At 38.7% G+C, this 12,329-nt stretch overlaps 1 protein-coding gene across 1 annotated transcript in view; it reads left to right on the forward strand.

Moving 5' to 3' along the window:
* gstcd (glutathione S-transferase, C-terminal domain containing) overlaps positions 1-12,329 on the forward strand; it is a 47,731-nt gene that overhangs the window by 34,353 nt on the left and 1,049 nt on the right. The window contains exons 9-11 of the mRNA XM_067584816.1: positions 2,706-2,839; positions 7,517-7,547; positions 9,546-9,615. Coding sequence (XP_067440917.1) covers positions 2,706-2,839; positions 7,517-7,547; positions 9,546-9,615 — 235 coding nt within the window. The remainder of the gene's footprint in view (positions 1-2,705; positions 2,840-7,516; positions 7,548-9,545; positions 9,616-12,329) is intronic.

Genomic DNA, 12,329 nt, shown 5'->3' on the forward strand with positions numbered 1-12,329 from the left:
ACGTGCTTAGATTTGTCATGTTTGCATTGCTTGAGGTGCTTAACATTTATGCAGCCTCAGCTGTTGCTTTGGCTAAGCTCCTTCCCGCATGACACTGATATTTCTACCTGGAGGAGCCACCCATCACACTAACTTTAATCCCGTTATGTATAATACATGGTCCCATTTTTAGTCACGTTAATTTAATCAGGCTAATTAAGTTGAGGTGTCCGTATTCTTAGTCGGTGTCTGCTCTGCCTGTCTCTAGTGGCATGGCCCAGGTGTTAGACTTGTATCAGAACTGGCCTGTTCATGCAGTGTATTTAGTTTTTATCTTTTTCTCTTGTCAAATAACATTAAGCCAACAGACCTCGGAGTCAGGAAAAGTTTTAGAGCTTGAAGTTGATTTAGATTTTATTGGAACCAGGTTCATTATTTGTTCTGCTTGAGGTCTGATTGTTTGCAGGTGTTTCTTTTAGTTAACCTAAGAAAATGCACTTGCTGTTATTGCCTTAAGTCTTATGTAAAAATGGGTATTGATCAGTTCCAATAAGGCTTTATCAGGTGTAATGCCAAAGCTGATGTCATTTAAGGATTCCTGTGTTTTTTTTCTTGGTTCTTAGAGTCTGTTTATCTCCAGTGAAATGCAGCATTGCATCTACCTTTGAGAGGAAAACAACTCTTTGATTCTATCTAATCACATTTACTCTAGTCTGCTCCACACAAATACGCACACATATATTTGTATATTGGTATACAAACACACAAAATAAGGCACATAACAATAGTGTTGAAGCTTTGCTGGTATAAAAGTCTTGCTGATGACGGACCTGATTCGTTTGCTTGAATGGTCAGATAATATTATTCGTATACTTTGCATCATTATGAAATCTGTACAGCAAACAAAACTTTACATTTAAAACTGAAAAAAGAGTGAATAATGTAGCCTCATTATTTTTTGTGATTTGATTATTGAGAGAAAGACACAGATGCAAACAGCTTTTCTGCTCTCCAAAAGACAGATTAATAAAGAACACAGTTTTATAGATGGCCCTTGGTCTTTCTGTTGTTGCATATTAATTAATAATCTCTGCTCCCAGTAAAATGTCTGTGCAGCAGTAATGCTTAGGAGAGCATGTATAAAATAATGGACCACTATAAAATGGTTTAAACCAGCATTGCATAGATTTGCACCTTCCATTATCCATTTTAAATTAGTACCCCAAAGTACATTGTGCTGGGACATTGCTTCATATTTGTAGCCATTGTTAAAGCAAAGATGTTTTCAAAGTCAAGAATCAGAAAAGAATAATTAGTAATCAAAACATATCAATGTGTTTTATTATTAGTTGTGTGCATTTCTCCTACATGAATGGAGGTTTGTTTTAAATCAAGGCTAAAGGTTATAAAATGTAATTAGGATTTACTACAGCCTGACTAATGTGCAACATTAAGTAGCTGGCTAAGAGTGATGGTACTTTGTTAATTATTTTTGCTTTAGATGTGGGGGATGTAACATCGTTCAATCTTTGATAGCAACCCCTCCTTCTTATCAGAAGCATGCTGTTGAAATAACATAAGGCTTTTCCCTTATGCCATGAATGAATGCAGGATAGAAAATTAGGTGTCAGAAAGATGCAAGGCCATGCAGGTAATTGATGTTAATTCCCCAATTTTAATTTTTGGTTGCTCTTTCATGTGCACGCTCTTCTTCAGTAACTTGATGTTTAAATAATTGCACATCTTTTTGAAGGGGAATAAATGATTCTTTGCTCATGAATGTTCAGAGACCAAAAACATCCTAGCTGTATGTGGAGCTCTTCATGCAGATGAGAAAAGCTATTTCCAATGCACAGACTGTATATGCCTACTTGTCAAGTTTGAGCTGAAGAATTGCCGCAGCCGTGCAACTTTCTGGCAGAGCTTATGTACCCCCCCTGACTCTTTGAGTGGGTTTGGCCATGTTTAGAGTGTCTGTATCTTCCTTAATCTTTAGAGCTGCAGCCAGTGTTGGCTCAGCCCTGCCCTGACAGGGTCTGAACTCCTGCTCTGTGGCACTGCTGTCAAGGCAACATGCAGTTCAGTTTCAGACTCCCTGACGCCAAGTGACAACTTCTTGGAAGGCAATAACAGAAGTTTGAGGTGCCTGCTTGAGTTGGACGGGGGTACATTTCAGTGAGCCCAGTACCTATTGTCACATAAGACTGTTGATAATGTATTTTATTTGGACCATTAACAGGGAATCTATTTAGCTAATGTACGCTTGAGAGGAAATCTGTACTTTGGATATTAAACTCATTGCCTTTGAGGATTCATAATGTATTTTTGCAGATGTACTGGGCAAAAGAGCTGACTGGAATACAGACAAGCCATAATATTGGGTCTTTAGTCGCTTTACATAATCTAACATATAACTACACCGTTACTAATGCATAGCTAGGTGTTCATCTCCACACACAGTTTACCCACTCAGTAGGGATCCCGATGCATTCGTGTCTCAGCACCTAAAGCTCTAATACATTTTGTGAGCTCTAACTCTCCTGATGTGCACCTTTGAGAGCATAGATACAGCCATTATGAAGTAATCAATGGGACTGAGTGCATGCTCTCAAGTGCTTTTAGCTTTTGGTCCTTCTTGGTCTGTTGGACCAAGAAGGTTTTCAAGAAAGATTTTAATTGTGAAAGTAACACTTGATTTGTTTGTTTTCTTGTGTATTTCACCTCAGGTTGCCCTTCATGCATGTGGTGTTGCAACAGACATGGTGATGGAGCATTGCATCCAGGCAGGAGCCGCCTTTGTCATCAGCCCTTGTTGCTACGGCTTCGTCCCTAACGCAATCAAGTTCTCCTTCCCCAGGAGGTCTGTACCTGCTCGTATCACCTCAGTCCAGCGTCACGCCTCTGGTTCTCTGCTTTTTAAAACGTTGTTTCTGACCTTGTTGTTTTCTTGTTAGATCCTATTGGTTCTTCTCTTCTCTTTTCTTCTCTCCTAGTGATTTCTTTAGTGTCTCTTTAGGGCTCAGACTCATTCTCTCGCTCTCTCTCACACATACACAGAATCTATGTCTCTTGTCACTGCTTTTTGTTCACCTCCCGTCTCTTATCATCACCGTTGACAGTGTGAGGCAGCAGTGTCACATCGCCTTCACAACAGGATCCACCCCTCACCTTTTCAATCTCAGCCTTATTCTATCAGCAACAGAGAATAGCGCTCTCCATGCAGAGGCTGTCATGGATTTTACTGTGCAGAGTGACAGAATAATCCAGTTGTAGGTACAAATAAGAAATGCTGTTCTTGTTGGAAGTTCTTTTATGAGATTTTGTGTTAAGCAGAATTAACCATTTAGTCTGAATCCTTGGTGATGCAAGCTGAATCCTGTTTGCATAGAGATGGAAGAAGCAGCAGCAGAGATGGAGAAGTGAAATGAGAGGGTGTACTTTAATGATGTTGATCCGGTTGCTATAGCAGCAGTCTGTTGACTAATGGTACTGTAATAGCTTAAGAATCACGAACTCTAGCTTACTGAAAACAAAGACAAAGCTGCTGTTGTGTTGTAGCAGCAAATTAGTCAACTTTATTTCCACTCACTATGGAAACCTAATTGTCCCTAATGTCACAAGAGATGTTCCAGTTTATTACAATTTGGGTCTTATTTTTGTAGTTTTGCCATCATTTCTATTGGTTATGACAACATTGTACACACCAGAGTAAGATCTGGTTATACAGCGACATTGTTAAAAATAGGTCTGATCTGGTCTGGTCAATCAGACAAGTAGTTAACCAGACAGTTTGCAGCCAGATTATCTAAACCACTATTTGGAGTTGAAACTAAATAACGATAGTAATCCATGTGTGCTGCAAAACTGTGTGCACAACTATGGCCAAAGTAGGTCAAAGTTTATCCAGGAAGTTGGTCTGTAAGCTGTGATGGATTTTTATAATAAACCTTTTACATTGGGCCAAATATGTTTGGCTAACCTGGGGGTTTGTTCAAAGCCTGTTTGATCGTGGTGGCCCCGTCGGACTTCTCACAGTGTTCTCATATTGAAGCAAGTTGTAATAAACTGTAATCATCTGATAGGTCTTGGACTAGTGGTTGATACTTGGTTTATCATGTGTTTAAATGAACTTAATATTTGGGAAAATATTGTGTAAAGGACGATATCATCACATGCTGTAAAGTAAGAAGTAATGCATCCAAGATAAAAAGCATTAAATGACTGAGGCAGGATAGTGTTTCCTCCTCATAGTCCATTATTTTCTATAACAGCACACTTCAAAATCCATTATCCCATTTATACTATGATTACTTACCAAAGAAACAGCATAAGGCTGGTTTAGATTGTAATCCATTTTCGAAAGGTTTTTTTATAGTTGTCACTGTAACAAATGTTTGCATTACAAGCTGGAGCATCTCTTACAGTTTCATGGGGCAAACAATATATTAAACTTAGCTGCTATTCCTCTATAAATGTAGGAATTACTTTATTTTATTTATAGAAGCATACATGGAAAAATATGTATTTAGTAGTGTTCTAGTTTAGAATAAGTGGGAAATATATCATGCTAACCTAGATGCAGATGTTAGATAATTTAGCAGAAAGAGAGAAATTCAAGGGCTTTTTATTGTCACAGGCACAGCAACACAGCGGGTGGCAGCATTGAAGGCAGTGAAATTGGCTCAACTTCCAATTAGAGTATGTCATGAAATATTTACAATTATTTTTTTTAAAAAAAAAAGGAGAGTGAGAAGAGAAAGATAGGAAAGAGACAAATTAAAATATATACAAATACACAGTACTGTGCAAAAGTTTTAGGCACCAAAATTAAAGTGAGGATGCTTTCAAAAATAACCATACCATCTGTTGCAGGACTCCTTGCTCTTCTTGTAAATAGTTCTTTATGACTTCATGCTGTATGTTTGAGGTCGATGTCATGCGGCAGAATAAACCTGGAAGTGATCAGACGCCTCTCTGATGGCATTTCATGATGGATAAGAATTTAAACATCTTAAGTGCCTAAAACTATTGCACAGTACTGTATATTATACCACAAGTGTGATAATGCACACAAGTGGTAAATAGATTAATAGTGTAAATGGGCTTTCTAGTCTTCTGACCACTCAAAGCGCTGTACAATACATGCCAACATTCACTCATTCACACACACATTCATACACTGATGGCAGAGGCTGCCATGTTCATTCACACACACTCGGGAGCAATTGGGGGTTCAGTATCTTGCCCAAGGGCACTTCGACATGCAGACTGGAGGAGCTGGGGATTGAACCGCTGATCTTCTGATTAGTAGACGACCCACCCTACTTCCTGAGCCACAGCCACCACTTATGTATTGCACATAAGTGATGGGTTATAAATACTTCTGATAAAAATGTAAATATTGCCTAGTAGGGAAAAGAGTTTGTGTGTTTAGTGGAGGGTGGGTAAATGTATAGAAGAGGAAGAGAGAGAGAGCGAGAGACTGTGTGTGTGTGTATGTGTGTGTGTGTGTGTGTGTATTGTTTATGTTCACAAAGTACCAGAGTTCAACAGTCTGATGTCTCGTGGATAGAGAATGTCTCTGAACCTGCTGGATCTTGCTCTGATTCTTCTATACCGCTTGCCCGGTTGTAGCAGTGAAATGAGTCTGTAGCTGAGGTAGTTGGGGTGCCTGATTATTCTCTGCAGGGCTTTGCGGCCCTGCTTGGAGCTGCTCCCATACCATGCCATGATGCAGCCAGAGTGGACACTCTCAGTGGTGCATCTGTAAAAGTTGCAGAGTATCCTCCTGTCCATTCCAAACTTCCTCAGTCTCCTGAGGAAAAAGAGGCGCTGGTTTGCAGTCCTCACCATCGATTCAGTATGAGTTGACCGCTTTAGATCCTCACTGATGTGGACCCTGAGGAACCTGACTCTGCTGCTGACTTTCTCCATAGGTGCCTCCTGAATGTAAATGAGAATGTGTACCCTCCTGAAATCCAACACCATCTCCTTGGACTTGCAGACGTTGAGATGGAGGTTGTTGTTCTGACACCATGATGTCAAGGTTCTTACCTCGTCTCTGTAGGCTGACTGATCATTCCCCGTGATCAGGCCGATGACGGTGGTGTCATTCACACATTTAATGATGTTAAGTTAACTTAATGACAAAGTTATTAGCGTAACTTTTTGTAATTTGTAGTATACTGTGTTATATTTGTGAAATTCAATTTTAAATATTCTACTGTTTATATGATTATTAAACACCATTTTATCATGTGTCTGGTCAGATGTGTTGACCATATTATCTCTTTTACTCTTCAAATGAGTCAGATATTAGCAACTGAATATTAGCTTTGACACTGAATTTAGCTAACTACACAACATGTAAATATGTAGTGACAGCTAAGCTCAACATAAAAAATAGTTTGTGTGGTGCAACCTGTTTTAATTTATTGATGCTAATTCTAGTAAATTTAGTGAACACTGACTTTATAACCATACGAAGTTCGAAGTCAGGAAGAAACAACATAAGTTTGTTTGTTGTCACTGTAATGTGAATGTTTGGATTCATTTCACTGCTGAATTAACTAGTAGCATGAAGTATAGATATTGTTACTATGGAGACCTGGAATTTAATATACCTTGCACATTGGTGTAGAGCAGTGGGCAAACTGTTGATTGTTTGCAGTGCTCTGATATGTGATTTTTAAGGAACCCCTGCCAGCAAATATTATCTGCGGCTGTGGTATTACTGACCCTAAAATTGTGCCTTGAGGCAGACCCTCAGTCTACAGTATAAATATTTAGGAGTGTTCACATACTTCATTTTTCCTCTGCTCACTTTTGCTAACTTGACACTTAAACCCCCCAGACTCCTCGTAAAATATTAAAGAATGACAAAAAAAAAAAAAGTTTGCAGCTGTAACGTACAACAAGAAGTTGTGTTTCCAGAGGGCAGTCATGCGGTGTTAGGGCCCTTTGCACCTGACTGTGTCAATCTTCGTCTTGCTACTTTTAGTGTTTTCCCCTCAGGTCATGTTCCAGGTACTCGTGGATATTCTGCAGGTGTCGACATTCCAGACAGTTCACAGGTTTTAATGAGCTGTGAAACTGCCCATTTCATTAAGGCCCTAACAGTTCAAGTTAAACTTAAGACTTCTTTCCGTTTGACCTGGATGGCCTCCTAACCCTCTTCATGTTGATTTTTAATTAGCTCTAACCAAGATCTGACTGCATTTAACCATCACAAACAAACCGCCTCTTTTCCCATGTCATAGTAAAAGCCTTGTTTTTACAAAAGACCTTCTTTCCCAGAGAGAAAGTGGTTAATTTTAGAGAAAATGCATGTTTGAGTTTTGTTGAGCTTCAGATTAAGTGATATATATTCCCAGGTTGTTTGTAAAGAGATTTTCCTTAAAAATAAAATCTCTTTACCAGACCTAAGCGAATATACAGTACACAAAACAAATAAATGTTTATATGTTTTGCTCTTATGTCTTAATCACTTCACTGTAACATCAAAATATCTTGTTTTTTTCTGTTTCTTTTTTAACAGCAAAAGATTCCAAGAGACTCTGACTTATAAGGTAGGCTTTTAAATGGGTTGAAATCCCTCTTTTCCATTTGTTATTTATTTGCACTGAAGCAAAATACCAAGTACAGAATATTAAATTACACCAAGTCAATTTTTACTTTCGATTCATTTCACTGTGTGCACATCTAAAGACTCCTTCATGGGTCATGACTTGTTTTTTAAAAATCTTGTTCATTAGAGTCTTACGTACTATGTTACAACACAATGAGACAAGTTTTTCTTTTCCACTAATTGCATCTTAATTAAGATACTGGTGCTTCAGCAGAAGTAAAATGAATCAGAAGGATTTAGTTAAAAATTTATAGATGTACATGTCTGGACCTGGAGAGCGATGACCCAATGAAAGGTGAAATTGCTTTCTCATACCACAATTGTCAACACAAAGCAAACACAGCAGCCTGTTGAGATTCTGACAAATGTTTAGACAAATAAGAAACAAATTGACAAGCAGAGACACACTTGGATTTACTAAGTTGGTGTACAAAGTCCATCCTATGTTTTTAGTAACCACTAGCTAGTGAACCAGTGACTTCCAATCAAAAGCGGTCCACTATATTAAAAGGATGTCACTTTTGCATCACAAGCTATAGCATAACTTCCAACAATTTTATGGAGGCATATTAAACTTAACTGCTATTCCTGTGTAAATGTAGGTTTTACTTTATTTTATTTATATATACATACATGGAAAAATATGTGCATTTCAGAGTTAATAGTGTTGAATGAATTGGAAATATGTTAACCTAGCTGCAGTTGTTAGATGATTGAGCAGAAAGTTATTAGCATAATGTTTCATAATTATTAGTATCCTGTATTATTTTTGTTAAATTCAATATTAAACATTCCCTGTGTAGATAATAATGAAACACCAATTTATCAATTTCTGCGTGTTTTTATGATATTGCTTTCCTTTGTTTCATTTATTTTATCAAACATTAAGAATTAATGAGATCACTGTGCTCATCACTGTCTTGGAAGCAAAGTTTTCCCAGGCAGTTACCAGTGGGAGGCTCACACCCTCCAGTCTCTCAATCCCTTATCGCTCAGCACAGACACAGCACTGTGCTCTGGGAGGGCCCCTCCTATGATGATGTATGGGACCTGTCAGTGCCCCTGGGGAGAATCTCTGCAAAAGTCGCTGCAGGTCCTAGCCATGGCAACCTCAAGAGTTGACATGTCACAACATCGGACCACCTCTAACTGTCTTTTGTGCGCTGGAAAGAAACAGATTTTTACTGACAGGGCTTTCGATGCATAGAGGATTATGTAGTATTTACAAGACACTGCGCAATTGTACATTTCTGTGAAAGTGAGATGTGATTTTTCTGCCATTTGTCCAAAAGCCCAGTGAGCAAAATAAATCACAATTGCCATATTTTCTGTTTGGAAATAAGAAGCTTTATATAAGAGCAGGAAAAATCTATATTCTGTTTAAACCAACAGACACATTATCTGCCACTTTAAACTTGAGCTCTAAATCTCCCTTGTCTCCTAGTATGGTTTTGCTTTCAGTAATCATGGTTGGTATTTGCCATTCTTTTGGCCTCCCTGAGCAAAACCCATTTGTTGGTGTGTCTGCTCTCAAACCCCTTGCCGGCACTTGCAGAAATAAAATCGACAATATATTGTTTTATAGCAGAACCTTAGTTGTCCTTCCTGAACTACAGTAGTTAAACAGAATGACAGCACACTGACAAATGGTGTATCGCTGGAATAAAGGGCTAATGGTGTGAGATATTGGTGCTCAGCGCTAACTTTAAGCACCTGCTCCGTGGCCTTGCATTCAGCGTCAACCCCGTAGAGTGAAGAATGGAATCAATTTAAGTGGAAGCAGGTTAGAGATGACTAACCGCTCTCCCGAGTCACTTGTTCGGTGAACTGTAGCGAGGTAAACACAGGACGGAAAAACTTGTCCTGTGGTGAGAAATAAATTACCAGGTTTCATCTGGAATGTAAAGTTCATGTATACATTCTCTGTCCTTTATTTCAGGAACACATGATCCTATGCCGCTTTGCAGACCAAACTGCTGTCCAGCTCCCTCCTGAGAGGCGACTTATAGGTACTGCTCATAATCTTCCACCTTATACCTAAACAATTACCTACTGTACCTGTTACTGTTATGTCTGACAATAGAGATGCTTAATATATTGATATTTATTAGGAGTTTTTTTGGTTGTAATGGCACAGCATTTTTTTTAAATCTACTACATTTTGTTACTTAAATTTAAGACCCATTTATCCTAAAATACGTGACCTTGCCAGCTCAGAATCTCAGTGCCAATTTTTCAGTGTGAAGAACATTAGCGTGTCAAATTGACATGTGATTTTTTTTTTTCCCACACCTAAATAGTTTTCGTAGTACATATTGATGTTTTAAAAATGTCTTCTGAGATTTATTACTCTCTGACTTTCTTGCTTCGTTCTATATTTTCAAAAGGTCTAGACTTTTGTGAAAGGTGAAAAATGTTAATGCAAGGATTTCTACAGTGCGACAAAACAGCTGCAGCGAACAGCTGCCGGATCAGGGTTGTCAGATTCAGAGGGAAGTATTTTGTCAGACTGAAACCTCCAGGCCTGCGGTGAAGCTCACTACAGTGTTTCATTATGTTGAGGACTCTCTTCACCCTGATAGCTCTCCAGCTTATCAAAGCCTCACTCTGAATCTGAGGAGGCTCCCCGATGCCTCGTCAGTCTGAAACCCTTTCATATGTACCTGACACCACCTGTCACCGTGATTTCTGTTTTATATCACTTAACAGGGCTCAATCTCTCCCACTAACATTTTCTAACCATGTTGGATCTCATCTCTCCAGAACCTGCCAGTGTGACTGTGTCCATATAGGCAGCACGGCAGACCAAAGCTCCCATTTACTGTCTGCCACCTGCTACCTAACTGCTAAACTGCATGATACATTTGAAGTCTGTCTTAAAGGAAATCCTAATAGACAAGTGCCATAATCAGCACATAATATATGTTACTGTTGGGAACATACAGGAAATGGACCATAACAGGAACATCTTACAATTGGTGAATAAATACAGTGGCCCTTTTGTAATGGTTGTAATTAGAGCCTGACTGATATAACGGCATGCTAATCTCACAATGTTGGTTTAGCTGTACTGCATTGTTATCGGCATGTACAGAAGGGTGACACATTTAAAAGGGAAGTGTGCCTATTTTACACATCAAAGTCTGTCAACAGGTCTTGGTTTGAAAATGAAAATGTGGAGTTAGGCAAATCCAAAACATGTTTCGACATAGTACGATTTATACATGAAGCAGTGTCAAGGTGTTTTACAGACATTTAAAAAGACAAACAAACAAGTGAGGTTATTAGACCTCTGTAGTCGACTCCTCTTCTCCGTCTGAGCCCAGCAGCTCAAGGCTACATTAGCCGCTGGTAGGGTAACCATATCTTTCTCCAGCTCATCCGAGATTTCCGCTGGCCGAGCCATCTGCCTTCCAGTTGGCTCCTCGTTCGCTTGAATAGGGATAAAATAATTTAATCATGCAGCTCTTTTAGGCTTTCCAAATGTTACTGGAATGAATGGATCGAATTCTGATAATTAAAAAAAAGTATTCACTGTTTTACAGCCACTCCTTTTCCAGTGATTATGTATGGGAAAAATGCTTTTTGGCCAGCGTGCATTACATGACAGACCTGGAAGTTGTAATTACACGGTCTGGCCACTGTGTCAAATTGGCTTCACAGCCCGGCACTGTTCCTGGGGGTTTGCATAACACACCCGAATCCCCTGCCAAACAGTCATCAGGCAAGTTGCACTGTGGGTAAAATAGGCACCAGGATTTGAAAAGAAAGAAGAATGCATGGAATAAAAAAATATAAGTCATATTTTTGATACTTTTGTTTAACTGTTCATTGTGAGTCTGACAGTACAGTATGTTTAATGTTAAATCAGTGACGTACTCTTTTAAGGAATATCAGAACTGCCATTGTGAGTCTCTGGAAACACTTCAGTGCACCTTGGCATAGTTTCACCAAGTCACTGGATCTCTACTGGAAGGATGAAAACCATTCTTCCAAGAGATATTCCCTTATTTAGTGTTTTTTTTTTTTTTTTTTTTTAGTGTCTCGTTTAGTGGAGACCACTGTCTAAATTCTCCCCTCCCATAGGTGTTCAGTTCAATTGGACTGAAATCTGGTAACTGCATATGAATCACATCATTTTAATTTTAATCAAGCCATTCAGTGACCTCCTTGTGCCCTGTGGATAGGGACACTGTCATCCTGGAAAAGATCATTCCTGTCAGGACAGAAATGTTTCATCCTTGGATAATGTCAATATCTCCTCATCTTGACATTTTGGTCAAAAATTGAGGTCAACTAGGCCTGTTATGCATTTTCATACATGTAACAGTGCATGACAGATGTTAATTTTGTCCTTTTATACATACAGTGTGTGGGGAAGCATTTGCAAACATGGTGAATGTTCCTCCATTTTTTTATTCAGGTTTTTGCCTTATTTTATATGTATGTTGGCAGATGTGCAAAAAGAAATTGCAGTGTGTATATTTGACAGGTTTTAATATACTTCAAGTCTGATTATTGTTGTTTTTTTATTTGTTACAATATTTACATTCACTAGGTTAGTGTTCACAATTTGCTGTGTAGTTACTGACAAATTTGATGACAGTTTACTAACTGTAAAATATCCTGTCAAATATTTTAAAGTATCTGTGTGTGTGTGTGTGTGTGTGTGTGTGTTTGTGTGTGTGTGTGTGTGTGTATGTGTATCTGTCCGTAACTAATA

This window comes from Thunnus thynnus, chromosome 3 (genome assembly GCF_963924715.1).
Source record: "Thunnus thynnus chromosome 3, fThuThy2.1, whole genome shotgun sequence".
NCBI classification, from domain to species: Eukaryota; Metazoa; Chordata; class Actinopteri; order Scombriformes; family Scombridae; genus Thunnus; species Thunnus thynnus.